Source organism: Jaculus jaculus, chromosome 12 (genome assembly GCF_020740685.1).
Source record: "Jaculus jaculus isolate mJacJac1 chromosome 12, mJacJac1.mat.Y.cur, whole genome shotgun sequence".
Lineage (NCBI taxonomy): Eukaryota > Metazoa > Chordata > Mammalia > Rodentia > Dipodidae > Jaculus > Jaculus jaculus.
The window spans coordinates 30,632,656-30,654,529 of record NC_059113.1 but is presented as its reverse complement, the minus strand read 5'-3'; the positions used below and the strand labels follow the sequence as shown (position 1 = coordinate 30,654,529).

Below are 21,874 nucleotides of genomic sequence, written 5' to 3'. Positions count from 1 at the left end.
TCTTCTTGAACTACAAATCCCTGTTTTGGCTGGAGAGCTGGCTCAGTGGTTAAAGGCACTTTCTTACAAAGCCTGATGGCCCAGGCTCAATTCCTACAACCCACTTACAGTCAGATGCATAAAGTGGCATATACATCTGGAGTTCATTTGCAGTGGCAGAAGGCCCTGGCATAGCCATTTTCTCTCTCTGTCTCTCTCACACACACATTCCCCCCCATGCTTACAAACAAATAAGTCTTTTTTTTTTTTTTTTTCAGGGAGCGCAGTTCGAGGTAGTGTGTCACTGTAGCCCAGGCTGACCTGGAATTCACTATGGAGTCTCAGAGTGGCCTCAAACTCACTGCCAACTCTCCTCCTACCTCTGCCTCCCAAGTGCTGGAATTAAAGGTGTGTGCCACCATACCTGACTTAAATAAATCATTAAAAAAGAGATGGGGGGGAGGTTTCTTTGTAACCTTTTGAGATGTAACTTGAGGGCTGGAGGAATGGCTCAGTGGTTAAGGTGCTTGCCTGCAAAGCCTAAGGATCTGAGTTCAATTCCACATACATACAAATGTGCCACCTTGGAGTTCATTTGTAGCAGCCAGTTGGAGGCCTTGGCATCCCTTCCTCTCTCTCTCTTTCTGCTTACAAATAAATAAGTCAACAACAACAAACATTTCCAACTATGTTTTATACTGGCTAGTCCTGAAATTCTTTTCAAAGCCACAAATTGGGTTTACATGACTGGAGGTCCCTAAAATATTCAGAGTACTCCTAAGGCTGCTGAGAGTGACACTGTGGACCTGTGTCTGTCACTATCCCCTCACAGTAGGCTAGTTGGGGTCTGAATCTTGCTCAATATAGCTGGCTCTGCTCAGGAAAAACCCCTTGGCTTCTGGCCAGCTGCTCCTGCTTCCTCTACGGATTTGGGGTAGTATGTCTGTAAAACTGGGTGTAACCCTGCTTCCCTCGGTGAGTTTTTGAAACTTTAATCCAGTTGAAACCTTGAAGGCTGTTAGGTTCGGGTTTACAATGGAGGACCAAAACAGACAGTTTCTTCAATCCAAGGCTTTATTGTAATGGGGGAGAAAGGGGAAGAGAAAATAAAGGGTGGGGGGTGCCGCACCACAACAAGAGAACGAGGGACAGAGAAGGGGGAAGGGATGGTCTGTGTACCTGGAGCAGGCGAGGCAAAAAAGGGCAAGTGAGAGCCAGTGATAGGAGTAGGCTTTATGGGGATAGGAGAGAAACTGCCCTGGGAGAGAGGGACCTTGGATGCGATGCAGAGGCGAGGGTTGGGGGTGGAGGTGGTCTCTTGTATTTTTTTTTAGCCCAGAGATATCCTCAATTACCATACTAGGAGTTAAGTCCCACAGTCCTAGGGTTAACATGGCCAGGTGGTAGGGGAGAGAGAGGGGGATGGATAGAGAGCTGTGGGACTCTTTAACAAGGGCCCTTTTCTTTCTTGATGTGCTGGGGATGAACCCAGGGCTTGGCACATGCTAGGCAAGCCTTCTGTACCAAGCCATGCCAGGCCCCAGGAAAGAACTCTGAGTAGGGTTCTCAGCCTGCTCTGCACCGCATGGTGGGCAATCCTAAACTTCTCCTGGCTCTTCTAGCGGGTTCTCTCATTAGCTCCAGCTTCCAGAATGGGCTAAGTAAGGCTGGACACGGTTGGAAGTGGGGGTGGGGGGCGCAGCATAATTCCTGTTGCTAGTAAGCTGCCTTGGGGGCAGAGAGGTCAGTCAGCTCCTGCTCCCTTCACACAGCTAGTGGATTTAGTGCCAAGTCCACCTAAGCTTCTGAGCCCTGTAAGTCTCTCCGCGCAGGTGGGGGCCGGCTCAGTGGAGTTGGGCCACAGCTTTGTTATTACAGAGTTCCCGGTGGAGCGGAAGCACTTCCCCCTGCCCGGTTCAGTGTTCGATACACCGGAGGCGAGAGAAGGGAGAGGTGGAGAAAGAGGGAAAGAGAGAGATTCCAGAACTCTTGAGTTAGGGAATTTGTAGGATTATTGGGGAGTGGAGGAGGGGAAACTGCACAAGTGAGGGAGGGGCCTTGAGTGACATGATTGAGGCGGGGGCTGATGAGGGGAGGTGGCTTGACCTCCTCACAGCTCAAGGGTCCTCAGTTACCTTAACAGTAGGTAATTCCACAATCCCAGTCCTAGTTTGAGCCAGGTTGGTGGGAGGAAGGAGAGAAGGGGAGTGGGGGAAGCCGGTTCTCGGGGTGAAATCTTACACTGAAGCCCATCTCCTATCCCAGGCCTGCCCCGCATGCTGCCCCCACCCCCGTGCCCCCTCCTGATTCCACGCTCTGCTGCCTCACGCCACTTGTAAAGCCCGGTGCTTGGGCTAACCGAAACTTCTGCGTTGGGTCCTGAAGGATGTGTAGGAATTCCCCCAAGGGCTGCCGAAACATTCCTTACCAACCACAAGAACATGGCGGTGGGAGGTGCTCGGTCACACTTGGGAAGTGTCCCACAAACTGGTAACAGGCAAACTTGGCAACTGTGGGCCAGTGGCAAAGATAGGGACACTGAGTGGATTCGCACGGGTTCGAGGGGTTCTTGGCTTCCGGGCCGACGCTGTTCCAATTATGAGACGTGAACATATCATAGCTCGATCGCTCACCCGAGCTAGGACGGAGCTAACTTCCTTGCAATCCCCAGATCTCCAGCAAGCCCAATCCAAACCACGTCCCAGCCGCCCACGCTGGAGACCCGGCTCGCAGACTACAAGTCCCATCAGCCCCCGCTCCCAGCCTCACGGCGCATGCGCTGTGGGCGTCTCTCTGTGAGCCTGGCCGGGTCCAGGAGGGATGGGGGGTGGGGTGGGGGAGGGGGTTGGCTGTCCTCCCGGTTCATTGTCTGTCCCGCTGGGGCGGGCGCGCTCTCGTGGTTGGTCGGGCTGCGCGTCCGTAGCGTCCGTCGCGCCGCCCGGTGCAGGCCCCGCCCCCCACGCGCCCGCGCCGCCTGGCGCCCCGCCCGGGCCTCTGGATCGGCCGGGGCCGCGCGGCGCATCCCGCGGGCGGCGGAGGCGGAGGCGGGTGGCGGGCGCAAGATGATGAAGTTTCGGTTCCGGCGGCAGGGTGCCGACCCGCAGCGCGAGAAGCTCAAGCAGGAGCTCTTCGCTTTCAACAAGGTGCGGCGGCGGCGGCGGCGGCGGCGGCGGCGCGGGCTGGTTCGGAGGGGCGGCGGGGTCCTTGGGGTGCGGACGGGGAGCCACGTCGGGCCAGCGCCCCTCCGAGGGCCCCAGCGCGCGCCGCACCCGGCCCCTGGGCTCGCGCGCTCGAGCCTCCCCGGGGCCTCGGTGCCCCAAGCCCCGCGCACGTCCCGGAGCTGGCGAGGCTCTGTGTCCTCTGCATCTCTGAGCCCGAGACCGACGCCCTCCTCGGTGCATGCCTGTGTGTCGGGGTCACCGCCTCTTGTCCTGGAGCATCTCTGAAGAGTGGCTCCTTTCGGGATCTCTCCCCCTTTATGGTCTCTGCCCCTTGTTTTTCCTCTGCGTCTCTCTCGAGCTCTGCTGGAGTCTCCCGACCTGTCTTGTCTCTCACTCTCGGTTTCTTTATCCCTTTCCTTTGTGGCTCTGCCGGGCCCAAGGGACAGTCCAGGCCTCGGTTTTGTTTTGCTTTCGGACCTAGACGGGGCAGGAGAGGGATAAAGTGGGGCGTGGGGCCGGGAAACCCCAATGTGGAGCCTCCCCCTCTTCCCTTTCCAGGCCCTGCCCTGCTAGGGGCCCCCTTGTCTAGGAGACCTTCCAGGCTTTGTGCCCAACTGCACTTCAAACCGTGGTGCCTCAGTTTCCCCAACCATGAATTGGAGCCACTTTTCCTCCTTGCTGTTTGTTTCAGATCCCTGTCTGTGGGCCAGCAGACTTAGGGAGCCTACCTTTTTTCCCTGGGTGAAGCAGAAGGGGCCTTGAAAGTGCCTCAGCCCTGTCCCCCTCGCAGAGATGGGCCGAAAGCCTCACCAAGGCTAATTCTTATTTAGGAATTTAGGATGGTGAGGCTCAGTCTGGGCTTCACTTTTACCCCAGAGTTCTCACGACTGTGTAGATTTGTTCTCTCCACCACACACTTGAGAAAATTGAAGTTAAATGAGGACTGAGGACTGGTCCCAAGTGGCCCTGAGCTGGGCCACTTTGTCTTTGCCTTTGCTGTAACAGTGGGACGGGGAGAAGCAGGGAATTTTGGAGTCGCTTCTGTGGTCCAGAACAGAACCTATGGTTCCTGAGGGGACATCAAGCCTCAGGGGAGCCTGCCATGGTTCCAGGTAGTGGTGGAGCTGCAGAACCCTTAGATTCAATGACTGAGAACCTGCTGGGGACCCGAGAGGGAAGGCTAGCCCTCAGTTTGGGCCTCCTCTGTGCTGGTGTGGTCTCCTGAGACGGAGGAGATTGGCCCTTCCAGGAGGGTAGGGAAAGGCCCTGGGCCATGTCCAGTTCTACACAGTTGGAGTGAGGCCCTGAGACTTGGCTCATGCTGGGGTGGCAGGAGGTAAGACCCAGTCTGAGTGGACAAGGGTTGGAAATATAGCTCACTGGTAGAACATTTGCCTAGAAAGCACAAGTCCCTAGGGATTTCAATTCAGTACTGTTTTGGGGGGGGGGGCGCAGTCCAATCTGAGTGAGCAGCAGAAGTGGGTCTGGGGTGGTCTTGGGGAAGGGGCTTGATTGCCAATGAGATTATCAGGCAGTCCTTAGGGAGTAGGCATCAGACTCTTGTATTTAGGGGTGCTGGTTTGGGGTTAGCGTAGACTGTTGGGTTCAGTTGCAGGCCAAACCACAAGTTGCATGTGGAATGTGCACCTCATGTCTTTTTTTTTTTTCAAGGTAGAGTCTCTCTAGCCCAGGTGGACCTGGAATTCACTATGTAATCTCAGGGTGGCCTCGAATTTACAGCGATCCACCCACCTCTGCCTCCCGAGTGCTGGGATTAAAGGCATATGCCACTACACCTGGCCCCATGTTATTTTTAAATGGGGACACAGTGGAAACCAAAAAAAAAAAAAAAAGATAAATATCCCTTCCTCAGGGTGCTGATGTGAGAAGAGGGTGAAAATCTAAAACAAAAAAGTCAAGCATAGGGGCTGAAGAGCAGTTAAAGGTGCTTGCTTGCAAAGCCAAAGGACCCAGGTTTCATTCCCCAGGACCCACGTAAGCCAGGTGCACAAGGTGGCACATGCATCTGGAGTTCGTTTGCAGCAGCTAAAAGCCCTGGCATGTGCAATCTCTCTCTCTCTGTCTTGCTCTCAAGTAAATAAATAATTAAAAAAAAAAATTGAGGCCTGGAGAGATGGCTTAGCAGTTAAGGGTGTTTGCCTCCAAAGCCAGAGGACCTCGGTTCAATTTCCCAGGACTCATGTAAGCCAGATGCACAAGGTGGCATGTGTGTATAGTTCGTTCACAGTGGCTGGAGGCCCTGGTGTGCCCATTCTCTGTCTGCCTTTTTCTCTCTTGCTCTCTCAAATAAATAAATAAATGAAAAAAAAAATTTTTAATTGAGAAAAAAAGTCAGACATTGATGACACATGATGGTCAGTGTTGTGGGGAAAATAGTGCATGGTAAGCCAGGCATGGTGACACACGCCTTTAATCCCAGGACTCAAGAGGCAGAGGTAGGAGGATCTCCGGGAATTCGAGACCACCTTGAGACTACATAGTGAATTCCAGGTCAGCCAGGGGCTAGAGTGAGACCCTACCTCGGAAAACAAAACAAAAAAGCCAACCAACCTAACAAACACACAACATACAGCATGGTGAGGAAGTGTGGAACTGGGCTGCTGCAGTTGGGACCATTCAGAGCGGCCAGTCCGGGGGCATGCCGGGGGGATCACACTGTGTGGTGGCGGAGGGTGCAGAGGGATTGCAGATGCAAAGGCCCGGGGTGGGAGGCTGCCAAATGAAGAGGGCAAAACAAGCCTTGGAGCTGTAGTCAGGGAGAGTGGGAGATGTTGACCGAGGGGGCTACATGGCAAGGACTTGGCTTGGATTGCGGCCGAGCAGGATGAGCTCTTGAAGGTCCCTAGCAGAGGAGAGTTGGTCAGTTTTCACAGACTCCCCCACTTCTGTGTGGGGAACAAACTAATGGCAGGCAGTGGTGGTCCTGGGGCAGGATGGGGCCAGAGAAGTGTGGAAAAGGGTGACTGTGTGTGTGTGTGTGTGTGTGTATTGAAACTGAACTGATGCCGCTCAGGAATGGATCGACTTGGGGTGCAAAGGACAAAGAGATTAGACAAGTAACCTAGCCTTCTCCCATAAAATGTCAGCCTGGTGGCACTGACTCAGGCTGTGGACACTTGCTATGCTGTTGTCACAGGTGCTTCGTCTATATAGTCTGGGCTAGCTAGGGAACTACAGTAGTGGTGGGTACAGTCAAATGGCAGCTGTGCCTTCAGGCCGGAGTACTGTGATCACCCCAAGGGCACGCCAGCCAGGCCCCACCGTGCCAGCGGCCCCAGTGGCTGTCTTCATGTGGATGAATTTTTTGCTTTTGTTTTTCGAGGTAGGTTCTTGCTCTAGCCCAGGCTGACCTGAAATTCACTATGTAGTCTCAGGGTGGCCTTGAACTCTCGGCAGTCCTCCTACCTCTGCCTCCTGAGCGCTGAGATTAAAGGTGTGTGCCTCCAACGCCCAGTCTGGACTTTGTTTTATCTATGTATCTTTTTAAGTGTGTTTTTATTTATTAGACAGAGGGAGAGAAAGGGGCAGATAGAGATAATGGGCACACCAGGGCCTTCAGGCAGTGCAAATGAATTCCAGACACGTGCCACTTTGTGCATCTGGCTTACGTGGGTCCTGGGGAATCGAACCTGGGTCCTTTGACTTTGCATGCAAATGCCTTAACTGCTAAGCCATCCCTGCAGCCCATATTTATGGTTTTTTTTTTTTGTTGTTGTTGTTTGTTTGTTTGTCTTTTGAGGCATGGTTCCTTTTCACAATCCTGATCACCCTGCTTTAGCCTCCCAAGTGCTAGGATTACAGACATGCGCTGCCACACCTGGTTTAGGAATGGGCTTTCATACAAGTGTGTGATTTCCAACGAGGCTGTGGCCACATTGAGCATCCCTCTGGGGTGTCCAGGTACCTGCCTGCCTTGAGTGTGGATGTGAGCTCTTTAGTAGTTGGGCAGTTATGGGGAAGCCCAGCGGGGCCAAAGAAAGGGGTAGGCATGGAGCCTCTTGGTTGAGAAAGGGCTGGGCCATGCTAGGCCTGGCTCCACAAGGAGCAGAGGGTTAGGCTGGCAGCAGTGCCATCCACACTGGCAGTGCTCTGTCCTGATGCTATCCCCACTGTTGATGAGCTGAGACTCCTTCTTGTTGCCTGGTCCTCTCCAGGTTGGCAAGGTGGGCAGCACCTCCAGGGACCTTGTAGGAAGCGACCTGTCTCTGGGCCTCAGCCTCCCAGTGCCTGGACGGAGTCCACAGCTTCCTAGCAGATCTCAGGAGTTGACCTTGTCCTCTAACCTCCACGCAGGGCCAATGTTTGGGAAGCCCCCAGGACTTCACAACACTCCTCCATGTATGGGGTGCAAGACCCCCATTGGGTGATGGGGTCCTCTTCAGTGTCAACCCTAGGAGACTCACTGTTTCATGTAGAGTCTTGTGCACAGTAGGGTGATGAGGGGCACAGGGGCTTATCAAGGGGAGGACCCCTACACAGACACAGTCATGGTGTGGTCCAGGGCTCAGCCAAACTGGAGGCCCAGGACCCAGTCAGCCATTTCACAGGGAGTAGGAAGAGCTGGATCCTGCCTCCTCCAGAGCTTGAAGGCGGCCTTAGGGTTGGCCAGGGCAGCGGTGCCTGGGTGTGCATCCCCAGCAGCCTTTCCCTCCCTCACAGACGGTGGAGCATGGCTTCCCCAACCAGCCTAGCGCCCTGGCCTTCGACCCTGAGCTCCGCATCATGGCCATCGGCACCAGGTCTGGGGCTGTCAAGATGTATCCTTTACAGCTGTGTGCTCAGACTGCTGGGGGCCACCTGTGTGCACCCTTTGAACCAGCGTCCCCGCTGTGTTCACTGGGGCCTCTCAAGAGGTTGTCTCTGCCTTGTGTGCCTGACAGCCTGGGACAACTCATTCTGTTGGGGTCTTTTGCTGGGAGGCAGGGTGTTAGTGTAGAGTTGTCTTTTGCTGCCTTTCATCTTCTTGGGGACCCTGGCGAGTGGCCCACACGTGTGCCAATGTGAAGATACAGGGGCAAGGGCGTTGTCAGGCTCAGCATGGAGCCTGGTGCCTCACAATGCGCTGAGTGGACTGTATAGAACTTCTGCCATGTTTCTGCGGCCTGGGTTGGGGGTTGTAGGCTTACCTACCTTGAGAATACCACCCCCAAAACTGTTCTGGAGAAAACTGAAGTGCAATCTGGCAGTTGCTTGATGGTGCCTACCCCATACCTCCCCTCCTTGTGTGGTGTGCTGGGTCTTGGTACCCTAAGTTACAGATAGTGGTTGGCAGGAACATAAATTAATGCCGGGAAGGGGGATGATAAGAGAGGGTCAGAGTTGGTCAGGGAGTATGGCCTGTGACTTGTGAGCTGACCGTTCTAAGGGAGTGTGCCAGGTTTTCCTTCCTCTCCCAAGGGGCCCTGGGAGGTGGGCTGTAACCCCCCACCCCTCCCCCTCCAGCCTGCTGCTCCCAGCCCTGGGGGAACTGCGGCCCTGTGTAGCCTCTTTCCTCGTTGCATTTCCCATCTTGGAGTGTCTACATGGGATTCACTGACAGGTGCTTGGAGCTGTCCCCCTGGTGGCAGGGCCCTGGTGTACTGGCTCCTCATGTTCAGTACACATGAAGACACCCAGAAGAGGAGGCCAGAACCCGGGTCCCCCTTATTTTTCCTCTTCCCTGCAAGCTCCCATGTAGTCTGGAGCCCCTGGGGTTGGGAAACTGAGGCTGGGGTATTCCAGCCCTAGTCTCAGAAGCTGCCCTCTCCCTGCAGTGCCGGCCCCATCTCCTAGGCAACCCCGCTTTCCCGCCCAGCTGCTCCTGCCCTTTCTTTTGTCCCTCTTCTGTCCTTGCCAGGCTCCTGCGGGGAGTCTCGGCTCAATCTCCAAGCAACAGCTTCTGCTTTGTCACTGGGGCAACATCACTGACCCAACATCCGTAACTTGTCCCTTTGTCCTTTGGGGGCCCTCCAGGCTCTGCTGGCCACCATCAATCCTGGAGTTGTTGGGACTCAGAGCACTGGTGCTGGGGACTTCAAGCAGATCACCTCCACCTGCCTCTCCCAGTCTGCATGCTCTTCTGTACTGTGGGCAGTGGAAGCTATTGGCTGCCTGACCCAGAGAGAAGTTGGGGTCTTTGCTCAGAGCTGGAAGTAGGCCGGAAGCTGTGTGAGAGGTAGCTGTTCTGGCTTGGCCTGTCTGACCTCAGCTGCTAGGCACTCAGCCCATGCAGATGCATCAGAGGCTGAAGTAGAGTGAGCGCCACAGCTGTGTGCCAGGCCTGGGCTGTGGTACTGGGCAGGTCTTCATCCTCCCTAATCTGTAGCAGCCTTCCAGGTGAGAGGCACCAGTCTGCCATTCAGTGCAGACCTGAAGGAGTCACAGCAGAACCCTACTTGGGAGTGTAAGCACTGCTTCAGTCAGGAAGGGGCCCTTGCCATGTCCTGGAGGACGCCTGGACTGGCATGTCCCATCGGAACTGTCCTGGCTTGTCCTTCATGTGCTTGTCCTTGACCGTTGACCTCAGCTATGGCGCACCTGGTGTGGAGTTCACAGGCCGACACGAAGATGCTGCTACCGTCACCCAGATGCACTTCCTGCCTGGCCAGGTGAACATCTGCCTTCCTTTGCCCGTGCCATGAGGTCCCCATCCCCGTGACCTCCCACGCTTCAAGCGAGCTCTGTTTTGGTCTCTGCTTCCCCACCAGGGCCGCCTTCTGACCCTGTTAGATGACAGCAGCCTGCATTTGTGGGAGATCACCCACCATCACGGCTGTGCCCACCTGGAGGAAGCACTCAGCTTCCAGCTGCCAAGCCGTCCAGGCTTTGATGGTGCCAGGTACTGGAGGACTAGTTTGAGGCCAGCCACTGGGCAGAGGTATCAGGGAGGCCCTGAGGGCCTGCAGTTCAGGGTGGGTTACACAGTGCCCTGCCTGGGCAGGACCCTGCTAGACAGCAGTGCCCTGTGGACTTAGGATTAGATGTGAGACTGGCTGCATTTGAGGCCACTCCCACCCATCCCCGCCACCCGTTGAAGCCTGTTTCCCACTGTGGGACCTTTTAGTTTAGGGGCCCCAGAAGATACAGGTATGTTACATGCATAACTCCTCAGACTTGCAGCATGGTGCTGCGCTCCCCGTAGCGGTGAGGTATCTGGAGGCTTGGGGCAGGAGACTAAGCCAAGCTGACATTATTAGCACAGTCTCCTGTCCTCTTGAATTGGGGTGGGACATAGGCCTCCTGTGTATCAGCAAACAGCATGTTTGAGACAAGGAAGATTGTACAGGATGAGGCTTGGTGAGGTGCTGGCAGGGTGCCCCAGGTACACAGATCAGCCCTCCCCCAACCACCCAGATGAGAGTAAAGGGCCATGCCCTCAGCCCTGCTGTAAGTGGTTGGAATGGATTAATCTCTGCCCACAGGTGAGTTCCTGAGCAAACCCAGTCTTTACAGGCTGAGATTGGGACCTCCTGCGGTCTGAAATGTCCGTGGGTGACAAGTATCCTGGCTGGGGCAGTGCTCTGGTTCCACTTTCCCCCTCTGGTGGCTGGAAATGCCGGGAGTCCTTCTCTGAGACCTGGGAAGCCTCTTTTTACCCTCCTTTCTGCTGACAGCCTGACAAATAGTTGAATGGGCTAATCACTCCTCATGTCACCTTTGTGGGGTGTTAGTCTGCACTGTGAGCTCAAAGGGGTGCGAGTAAGCCCACAGCAAGGGCCCAGCCCAGTCTGCCCTCCCCAGCAGGTAGATGGGCTCAGCCTCACCCCCTTCCCCTCTTCCCTGCGGTGCCCCTGCCAGCCTCACCCGCGTCACTGTGATCCTGCTGTTAGCTGCTGGCACCATGGCAGCCCTGGGAACTGAAGGTGGCAGTGTCTTCTTCCTGGATGTCACCACCCTGACGCTGCTTGAGGGGAAGACCCTCAGCCCAGACGAGGTTCTGCGCAGGTAAGCTGCAGGCGGGAAGAACTTCCCGCTTCTGGGGAGATCTCCTGACTCAGCAGGGCTCTCTCCACAGTGTACCAGATGACTACCGGTGTGGGAAGGCTCTGGGTCCTGTGGAATCGCTTCAGGGACACCTGCAGGACCCCGCCAAGATCCTTATAGGCTACAGCCGGGGCCTGCTGGTTATCTGGAGCCAGACCAGTCAGTGTGTGGACCATGTTTTCCTCGGGAACCAGGTAAGCAGGCGAGGCCTGCATTTTCCTCAGTTTGGGGCCCTGTACCCGCCTGCGGGCTCACACTGTCCTACCCCCGTCCACAGCAGCTGGAGAGCTTGTGTTGGGGGCGTGGCGGCAGCACCATCATCAGCTCGCACAGTGATGGCAGCTATGCCATTTGGTCCACAGATGCTGGCAGCCCCCAGACGCTGCAGCCCACGGTAGCCACCACGCCCTATGGTGAGCACTGGGGAGACTTTGAGTAGAGGATGGGAACGGGAGAATCATCTGGCCTTGGTGTGGGAGGTATGGCCTTCCCCAGGGGAGAAGCAGCTGGACCAGGACTGGAAGGTCTGACACTCTCCCCACCCCCAGGTCCCTTCCCCTGCAAGGCTATCAACAAGATTCTGTGGCGGAGCTGTGAGTTGGGGTAGGTGGAGTAAACAGCATGGGTGGGGGCTAGTCTGGCTAAGAGTCTAGAGGAGTGGGTTTTGGGTACATCGGGGTGAAACCATCTCTGGGTTGTTTAGTGTATGTCCCATTCTCTGGGGCTTCTGGCTCACACAATCCCCCCCGTCTTGCAGGGGTCACTATATCATTTTCAGTGGTGGCATGCCCCGTGCCAGCTATGGTGACCGCCATTGTGTGAGTGTGCTGCGAGCAGAGACGCTGGTGACCCTGGACTTCACCTCCCGCATCATTGACTTCTTCACCGTGCACAGCATGAGGCCGGAGGATGGTGTGTGTCCACCCCCACCCGTCCCAGCCACCCTGTGCAGCCTGTCACCGAGCTTGCCCATCCCAGCCACCCACTGAAGCCTGTGACCAAGTTCACCCACCCCACCCCACAGAATTTGACGACCCTCAGGCCTTAGCTGTGCTGCTAGAGGAGGAGCTGGTGATGCTGGACCTGCTGACCCCTGGCTGGCCAGCCATGCCTGCCCCCTACCTGGCCCCATTGCACTCATCGGCCATCACCTGCTCTGCCCATGTTGCCAATGTCCCCAGCAAGCTGTGGGCCCGCATTGTGCGTGCTGGTGAGCAGCAGAGCCCCCAGCCTGCCTCCAGCGCCTCGGTGAGTCTGAGTGTCCCTGGGGATGCATGTTCCTGATTGAGGGTTCCGTGTTGGGTCTTGTGGTGGTGGTGGGTGTAGGTGGTGAGTTGTGAATGCTGTGCCCAGGGTGAGAGGAAGGAGACCTTTATTCTAACTAACCTTGAGTTCTCATCTTTGCTGTCTTTCTTAGAGCTGGCCCATCACTGGGGGCCAGAACTTGGCCCAGGAGCCATTGCAGAGAGGGCTACTACTGACTGGGTAGGTGAGGGGAAGCAGACGAGGCCCTGCACCCAGCAAGTCTGTTGCTTCTTTCTATTGTCTTTTTTTTTTTTTTTTTTTGTTTTTCGAGGTAGGGTCTCACTCTGGTCCAGGCTGACCTGGAATTCACTGTGTAGTCTCAGGGTGGCCTTAAACTCACCGCGATCCTCCTACCTCTGCCTCCCGAGTGCTGAGATTAAAGGTGTGTGCCACCCACCATGCCCAGCTTACTTTTTTTTCTTGAAGTAAGGTTTCCCTCTAGTCCAAGCTGACCTGGAACTGACTCTGTCATCCCAGCCTGGCCTTGAACTCACAGTGATCCTCCTACTTCTGCCTTCCAAGTGCTGGGATTAAAGGCATGCGCCACCACACGCAGTACCTGTTGCCTCTTGTGTTTCCTAGACCCTTAGGGTACTGAGGTGTCGGGTGACTTGGGCCTGGTTCCAGTGGGTTCAGTTGTCCCCCGGTGGTCCAGATCGTCCTTTGTGCTCAGAAAGGGTTGTATGGAGGAAGCCATACAAAGCCTTGCGTTGCTCTTCCCCCTGGCCTGGAACTGAGCTCCACCACAGCTCAGCCTAGGCTCCACCCACGCGGCCTCCCTGCTCTCGACTGGAAAAGCTGGGCTAGCCCATGCTGACTCCCCAAGTCAGGTGCTGCAGAGCCTGGCCAGGCCAGGGTGCTGACGTGCCTGGTGACTCAAACCTTACTTCCTGCCCTGCCCTCGCCTCCTGCCTGTGCAGGGACCCTTGGGCCTCTCATGGCAATCTGCCACTCCCTATTGAGAGCTTGCTGTGTGGCCTTTCAGGCTGCTAGAGAGTATCAACCACCACTACTCTCCAGCCCCTTCTGTTCTGACTGTGGGCACCCCTACCACCCAAGAGCCCCGTTTGGGCTGTGCAGCCGTGTCCTAGTCTGGTTTCCTCTCCCCTTCCTGCTCCTTGCGTCCTTGTCCCTCCCTCACTGTCAAGCTTTGCTGGTCGGCTTGCGTGGCCATGTTGGGTCGTCACTGGTTCTCCTGGCACGTGCTCTGGTTTCTGGGTGCTCCCATGGGGTAGAACCGCCTCCTCTGTCCCCTGCATTTCTTCTCTGCCATCTTTTGATTGTGAAGGTGTTCATTTCTACCCCTGACCACCCTGTTTGAAGGGCTCATGTATGTGTGACGGGTATAGCCCCTTGTGCAGTAGGCACCGAGTACCTGTTTGTCCTACATAGCAGGTGCTTACTGATGTGTGGCGGGGTTCCAGCCAGTGTCTGGTATCTGCAAGTAGATGCCCATAGTGGTTGTTGGAAGAGTGGGTGAAGGGGTGTGGCCCTCCTAGGGGTGTTCCTGACACCTGCTGTCCCTCCCTGCAGCCACGAGGATGGCACCGTGCGGTTCTGGGACGCTTCTGGTGTAGCGTTGCGGCCTCTGTACAAGCTGAGCACGGCTGACCTTTTCCAGACAGACTGTGACCATGCTGACAACCTGGCCCAGGCTGCTGAGGATGACTGGCCGCCCTTCCGCAAGGTGGGCCCTGCCCCTTCCCTGGCCTGGGAGCCGGTCCCAGTTCTGCCTGGTGTCATCACTTGTATTGTCCCTCCATCCTGTCCTCTTAGGTGGGTTGCTTTGACCCCTACAGTGATGACCCCCGGCTCGGGGTACAGAAGGTTGTGCTCTGCAAGTACACGGCACAGATGGTGGTGGCTGGCACTGCAGGCCAGGTGGGTCTTGTGCCTAGGTGGGCTTGTCAGAGAGGCTGTGGGCAGGAAGGGGGTTGACGGGAAGTGCTTGGTACTGGGGTAGAGGGACCAGCACGGGCTACAGCTCTGAGTGGGATTGGGGTGAGGACAAACGGGAAGTAAGCCACATGTCTTGAGTCAGGTGTCATGGGGAAAGCACAGAGGCTTAGGGCAAGGAGCAGGAACATGGGTGCTCTGTGAGGACAGGGACCTGCAGGTCTGTCAGAGGTTGCTTCTCACACTCCACTGTGTACGGAGGGCTCAGTGTCTGCTTACTGCTTGGTGGGAGGCAGGCTCAGGTAGTCATGGGCTCTAGAAGAGCAGGGACCTGTGACTTTGCTCACGTTGTTAATTGGTACATAAGGCATTTAGTGCTCATTAGGTGGGTGAATGAAGACAGTATGGGGCCACCCTGGCAATGACTTGGTGAGGCCCAGGGTGTCTCTTCTCACTTGCCCCCACCCTGCCCACTGTGGTCCAGGTGCTGGTGCTGGAGCTCAGTGACGCGCCGGCGGAGCAGGCAGTCAGCGTGGCCAGCGTGGACCTCCTGCAGGACCGCGAGGGCTTCACATGGAAGGGCCACGAGCGGCTTAACCCTCGCACAGGCCTGCTGCCTTGGCCTGCAGGCTTCCAGCCCCGCATGCTCGTGCAGTGTTTGCCGCCAGCTGCCGTCACTGCTGTCACGCTCCATGCTGAGTGGAGCCTTGTGGCCTTTGGCACCAGTCATGGCTTTGGCCTCTTTGACTACCAGCGCAAGAGTGCAGTGCTAGCAAGGTACACGGGAGAGGGAGAGGGTGGGCTGTCAGAGCCCTGGCGAAATGCGTCTGGACTTTGGTTTCCTCCTGAAGCTGGTTGGAAAGGCCCCCAGAACCTCTGTCACCCTGGAAGAGAGAATCAGCTTCCTTATGACCAGGCTGAGCTCTGCCAGGCACTGGGGCCACAGGCAGCACCTAGGGGCTCTGTCTTCTTGGCCTCAGGACACAGTAATGCAGTGCAGCTCCCTAGCATAGCTGTCCTTGTGACCCCCAGGTGTACGCTTCACCCCAATGACTCACTGGCCATGGAGGGGCCGCTGTCCCGGGTGAAGTCCCTCAAGAAGTCGCTGCGCCAGTCATTCCGGCGCATCCGAAAGAGCCGTGTCTCAGGCAAGAAGCGGCCCACTACTGCCACCAGCAAGGTGAGGTGGGACCATCCTCCCAGTAGCCGTGCCCCAACTGGGAGCCTTGGGAGGGTTTGCCCAATTGCCGTGCTCCTCCTGTGGTAAGCCGGGCAGCGTGCAAGCAGCTGGGCTCTTGGAAGAGCATGTCAAAGAGCCTCCAGCCCTTGTAGTTGCAGGAGGCCAACGCACAGCTGGTGGAGCAGGGCTGCCCCCATGACGTAGAGATGACGCCCGTGCAGCGCCGCATCGAGCCCCGCTCTGCTGACGACTCCCTCTCCGGTGTCGTGCGCTGCCTCTACTTCGCGGACACGTTCCTTCGCGACGGTGAGGCCATGGCAGGGGTGGGTTAGAGACTGCTTACCAGAAGTTGCCTGGGAAGTGGGATGGTCTCTGTAGTGCTGGGTGAGGTGGTGGCATGAGCACCTGCTAGTTCGGCCACACATGGGCACTCAGCAGGGCCCTCTGTGGGGACACATGCGGAGGGGTTGCTGAGTTTGCTACACAGGCCCTGCAAAGTTGAACAAGAGCCTGTGGTGCGGGCACACAGGCCAGGGTGGCATGGAGGCCCCACTGTGGGCATGTGGGGAAAAGGGCATTGCTGTGGGGAAGAGCAGGGGAGGGAAAGGTGGCAGGCAAGCTGGTGCTGGCTATCCTGCCGGGAGCCTGGCTTTGACCGGTGGCTTGGAAGCCCCTCTGATGTCCCGGGTGTGCTGATGGCCCCTTGAGGATTTTCACATTGTGGAGTGGTGATCGTGAAGCACATAAGTCATTCCGCGCATCTCAGCTCAGGTGACAGGCATATCCCACCGTGCCTGACTACTGCAGTATTGTGTTGCTTTTGAGGTACTCATTCTGTAGTTCCAGGTTGACCTCAAATTCGCAGCAGTCCTCCTACCTCTGCTTCCTGAGTGCTGGGGTTAAAGGCATGTGTCACCATGCCTTGCTACTGCAGCATTTTATTTATTTATTTGTTTTTGGGTTTTTAAGGTAGGGTCTCACTCTAGGCCAGGCTGACCTAGAACTCACTATGTAATCTCAGGTTAACCTCGAACTGTGATCCACCTACCTCTGCCTCCCAAGTGCTGGGATTAAAGGTGTGTGCCACCACGCCCAGCTTTATTTTAGTTTTATAATGGGTGGTCCCACTACCCACTGCAGTCAAACTCCAGACGCATGTGCTCCCTTGTGCACATGTACCACCTTGTGCGTCTGGTTTATGTGGGTTTTGGGGAGTTGAACCTGGGTCCTTAGGCTTGGCAGGCAATTGCCTTAACTGCAAAGCCATCTCTCCAGACCCTTACTTTATTTTTAAAAAAGTTTTTTTTTTATTTGCAAGAAGAGACAGAAGGAGTTCGAGGCCACCCTGAGACTACATAGTGAATTCCAGGTCAGCCTGAGCTAGAGTGAGACCCTACCTCGAAAAACCAAAAAAAAAAAAAAACCCAAGAGAATGAGAGAAAGAGAATGGGCTGGCCAGGGCCTTCAATCACTGCAAATGAACTTCAAATACATGTGCCACTTTGTGCATCTGGCTATATGTGGGTACCTTTTCAAGCAAGAGCTTTTAATTGCTGAGCCATCTCTCCAGTCCCATTATTTATTTATTTATTTATTTATTTTTAACTTTTTGAGGGAGGGTCTTGCTCCAGCCCAGGCTGACCTGGAATTCACTATGAAGTCTCAGGGTGGCCTTGAACTCTCAGCGATCATCCTACCTCTGCCTCCTGAGTGCTGGGATTAAAGGCGTGCACTATCACGCCTGGCTCCCTTATAATATTTTATTTTTATTTCAGAGAGAGACGGAGGCAGGTAGATAGAGAATGGATGCACCAGGGCCTCCAGCAGCTACAAACGAACTCCAGACACATGCACCATCTTGTGCATCTAGCTTACATGGGTCCTGGGAAGTCGAACCTGGGTCCTTTGGCTTTGTAGGCGAGCATCTTACCTGCTAAGCTATCTCTCCAGCCCTACTGCAGTATTTTAAATGAAAACCCTGGCATGAGTTCTATAGCAAGTGTCTGAGATATAGCCATTGCTGCCTACCCTGCACGTCCTAAGGCTCGTCTGGTGGTCAGTCTATGAGCCCTTCTTTCTTATGCCATCTCCTTGGTTCAGTAGCTTTTCACACTGTCTAGATGTGACTGATGTCACCCAAGGTGATTTTTTTTTTTTTTAAGGATGATAAACAGTGTTTATGACCCAGGGGTTTTAACTTGTTCTGGTGACAGGATCCTGCTTCTATCGCCCTGTCACTTTTTACCTGGGTACTGAACATCCTGGTGGCTTTGCTCCAGCTTAGTAGTTGTGAGGGCAGAATGGTAAATGCTCAGGCCTGCCCTGCTCCTTCCTGGATGGCTCAGCTGATTCTCCATTGAAGATTTTTTTTTTCGGGTGGGGGGAGTTTGGATTCATTCCTTGGCCACAGTCCAATTCCAAGAAATAATATTCCCAAGAACTTTAGTGCTACATCACCAGTAAATGTCTTCCACCAAAGACGTGCACAGGCTTCTGTGTGAGGCAGGGGCAGAGCTAGACAGGGCCTGAGTGAAGGCTGATTTCTCAGTGTATGGACGGGACTTGTGAGGGGACACTGAGGGAGTGTTCACCTGTCGCCTTGGAGTTTGAGTGACAGCCATGCAGGAGCTGTGTGTGCTGAGATGGGGGTTGATACAGCAGGATGGGGGAGGATTTGGGTCCAGTTTGTGATCCCCATCCTCTGTATGCAGCTGCCCTCGAGGTGGCTTATGCCTGTGTAGAAGGGTGTATCCAGGCTGTGCATGTGTTTTAGGCTAGGGGGTCAAGGCCACCTGGGTGGGAAAGGACTGAAGAGAGCCCCCTCTGAGTTCTAAACCTCATGACTACTTAAGAAGTCAAGGTACCGCCAGACATGGTGGCACACGTCTTTAATCCCAGCTCTTGGGTGGCAAGGTAGAATTGTTGTGAGTTCAAGGCCACCTGAAACTACATAATGAATAGCCTGTGCTAGAGTGAGACCCTAGGAATGGAGGTACCAAGCTGGGTGTGGTGTCACACGCTTTCAGTCCCAGCACTCAGGAAGCTGAGGTCACATGATCACAGTGAGTCTGAGCCCATCCAGTGGCTACAAAGTGAGTTCTGGGTCAGCTAGGGCTAGAATGAGACCCTGATTCAAAAAAGAGGTCAACAATGATTGTGATGGGGAGGTAATATGATGGAGAATGGAATTTCAAAGGGGAAAGTGTGGGGGGAGGGAGGGAATTAACATGGGATATTTTTTTATAATCATGGAAAATGCTAATAAAAATTAAAAAAAAAGAGGTCAAGGTACAGGAGAAGTGGAGAAGGATTTGTGGGCGTGGGAGTCCACTGTAGGCTCTTCTCAGTGTGCCTGTCCCCTACAGCTGCCCACCATGGGCCCACCATGTGGGCAGGCACCAACTCAGGCTCTGTGTTTGCCTATGCACTGGAAGTGCCAGCAGCTGCAGCAGGCAGTGAAAAGCGGCCCGAGCAGGTGGTGGAGGCTGTGCTAGGCAAGGAGGTGCAGCTGATGCACCGGGCACCAGTGGTGGCCATCGCTGTGCTGGATGGCCGTGGCCGCCCGCTGCCTGAACCGTATGAGGCCTCTCGGGACCTGGCACAGGCGCCTGACATGCAGGGTGGACATGCTGTGCTCATCGCATCTGAGGAGCAGTTCAAGGTAAGCTGCTGCCGGGTGGTGGCAGTCCCTCCAGGTCTCTGTCTTGGACCCTCTAGAACCCCTACTCTGCCCATGTCCCCTACTTGGCCGAGACCTCCTATGTTCATTCCGCCCCATTGAAAGCACCGTGCCTCAGCCAGAATGAGCCCCTCAAGAACCCAGATGCTTTTTGGGCCAGGTTCTCCTAAGCATGTTAACCTCACTGCCCCCAACCTAAAGTACAGTCCCCAGGGGCTTATGGTTTGCAGGTGATACCAGATAGCTTCTTAGGATCCTGTTAGATTGATCGGGGCACTGGTGAAGGCCAGGGATCCTGGGTGCAGTGAAGCCAGGGCTGAGTCTTCAGGAAGGACTGGGTTGTTAAGAGGGTAGCATTGAGACATAGGGTGCAGTTGGGTTGAGAACTGCAGAGCACACTGGATTTCTGCAACAGAATGAAGGGTCCTGTGGGCAGGACAGGCCTGGACCCTGCTCATCAGCCGTTTCCCGCAGGTGTTCACGCTGCCCAAGGTGAGCGCTAAGACCAAATTCAAGCTGACAGCCCATGAAGGTTGTCGGGTACGCAAGGTGGCTCTGGCCACATTTGCCAGTGTGGCATGTGAGGACTACGCTGAGACCTGCCTTGCCTGCCTCACCAACCTGGGCGACGTCCACGTCTTCTCGGTGCCTGGCCTGCGCCCTCAGGTGCACTACTCCTGCATCCGGAAGGAAGACATCAGTGGCATCGCCTCCTGCGTCTTCACGCGCCATGGCCAGGGTGAGGCGTGGCGAGTGGTCTGGAAGCCAAAAGACAGGGCATCCGATGTGGGGTTCAGGCCCTGCCCACGCACTTGGGTGACAGCAGCCGAGGGGTCAGTCTTCCTGATGTGTTTGTTCTTTGGCCCTCCTCCTGCCCACAGGCTTTTACCTGATTTCTCCATCAGAATTTGAGCGCTTCTCCCTGAGTGCCCGCAACATCACAGAGCCACTCTGCTCTCTGGATATAAGCTGGCCCAGGTGTGTGGGGATTGGATCCTGGCTGGGGCTGGGCCCAGACTAGGACAGGTCTCAGCCTGCCTGGACTCTGCCCACCCTGCTGTAATGCCTGTCTGTCCCCTGTTCAGGGAGGGGAGGGGAGGGGAGTAGCGTCTGCAGGCAGCAGTCGTCATTGCTCCGATCTCTGCAGCCACAAGCCCCGAGAGTCACCCAAGCTGAGCCAAGCAAATGGGACCCCGAGCATCATCCTGGCCCCACAGAGCTGTGAAGGAAGCCCCTCCATCACTTACAGGAAGCAAACTGGTGAGTAGTCACAAGGTAGTCACAAGGTGGGGACAGGTCCTGGCCTTAGGGAGAATACAACCCAGGTGCCACTGGTTCAAAGCTGGAGGCTGCCAGGAGAGGGCTGGCAGTGTCCGGTGCCCACATCCCACTGTGGACTGGGTTAGGACCTGCGTCCCCCGATCTCCAGATACAGGAGGTGTTGAGGGCTGAGTACTTCCTCTCCACAGACACAACAGAGCTGCCTGAGGCCACACTCTCGCCCACATCTGTTGACTTGGCCACCAGTGGGGAGACCACGCTGGACACAACAGGGGATGTCACAGTGGAAGATGTGAAGGATTTCCTGAGGTGAGGCCAGCAGTTCTCTCACTCGGGTTGGTCCCTGGCTTGGTCCACCAGGGGCTGTCTCCACCCATCTTTTTGATTACTGCTCCGTCCCCAGCTCCTCTGAGGAGTCTGAGAATCGGAGGAACCTGGTGGAAGATGAGGACCGGTCCTGTGCCCTTCTGATTACATGAGGCGCTGTGCCCTGCTCTCCACCCAGCAGCTGCAATTCTTCTGGCCCCACCTGGGACCGTGGCAGGCTCCTACAATGGTGTCACCCCCTGAAGTGTAGCTGCCTTCTTCTGGGTGTTGGACGGGGTCTTAGGGGGCTCTCACTGTTAATGACTATCTCAGCTCAGCGCACAGCAGGCCAGCTCTGGCCCTTGGAGGTCAGGGCTGGGAGCTCAGCTGGCTTGGTTGGCCCATTTCACAGAAGGTATACTGAGGCAGATTGGTCCTGGATCCATGAATGAACCTTGCTGTGTAGTGCCCATTCTCTCCGTTGGGCACAAATACTGCTTGTTTTCCTGGGTTACTTCTGTAGTGGGTTATATGGCCAGTATTTGGTACTCTCTGCTGGTGTTCCAGCAAGCCCATCTCAGGCTGTCACTAAAAGGCCCTGCCTGCCCCTGCACAGGATGTTGAGGGGGGTATTGGTATGGCCTAAGACTTCCTCACCCTCTGCTGGCACCTTTCCCTCCCTCTGCCAGGAAGACCAGCACTACCCTAGCCACTGTCTGTCCTGCCTGGTCCCTAACACTGACCATACCTGCTAATCGTTGTGAACCAGTGGGACTTGTTGCCACCACCGTCACTGGGCCTTGCAGCCACTCCAGCTTGGGGAGGGGACAGGTGGAGCTGGGTCCCTCCTCCCTTTGGAAAGAGTATTTTTCTAACACCTTGACTGGGTGGGACAGTCATTTCTAAAATTATTTTGGTACTTACTCCTGCACCCACCTTCTATCCTGAGTGTAAGTGCATGTGCTTGTGTGACTGGACGCTCTACTAGGCACCCCACAGCTGGAGCCAGTCAAGTGTGCGTGTGGTGTATGTTTGGAGGGGTAAGGATGGACTTCCCATAGACTTATCTTGGGCTTTTTTAAAAAAAAAAAAACTAGCTGTTTT

General features: G+C 55.5%; 1 protein-coding gene across 3 annotated transcripts; it reads left to right on the top strand.

Moving 5' to 3' along the window:
- The first annotated feature begins 2,994 nt into the window (after positions 1-2,994).
- Positions 2,995-21,849, top strand: Llgl1 (LLGL scribble cell polarity complex component 1). Of its 3 annotated transcripts, none has more exons than XM_045130968.1 (22): positions 2,995-3,122; positions 7,821-7,918; positions 9,667-9,748; positions 9,848-9,978; positions 10,938-11,084; positions 11,155-11,317; positions 11,404-11,536; positions 11,672-11,726; positions 11,881-12,035; positions 12,148-12,371; positions 12,541-12,608; positions 13,962-14,115; positions 14,205-14,309; positions 14,809-15,101; positions 15,357-15,504; positions 15,657-15,810; positions 18,870-19,165; positions 19,658-19,922; positions 20,065-20,161; positions 20,331-20,443; positions 20,653-20,773; positions 20,868-21,849. In XM_045130968.1, the coding sequence occupies exons 1-22, from the start codon at positions 3,042-3,044 to the stop codon at positions 20,941-20,943; spliced, it is 3,159 nt and encodes a 1,052-aa protein (XP_044986903.1). In that variant the 5' UTR covers positions 2,995-3,041; the 3' UTR covers positions 20,944-21,849. The 3 variants fall into 3 exon arrangements, with proteins under 3 accessions (XP_044986903.1, XP_044986902.1, XP_044986904.1); XM_045130967.1 differs by having other exon boundaries at positions 11,401-11,536; XM_045130969.1 differs by lacking the exons at positions 2,995-3,122; positions 7,821-7,918; positions 9,667-9,748 and having other exon boundaries at positions 10,881-11,084; positions 11,401-11,536.
- The last annotated feature ends 25 nt before the right edge of the window (positions 21,850-21,874 follow it).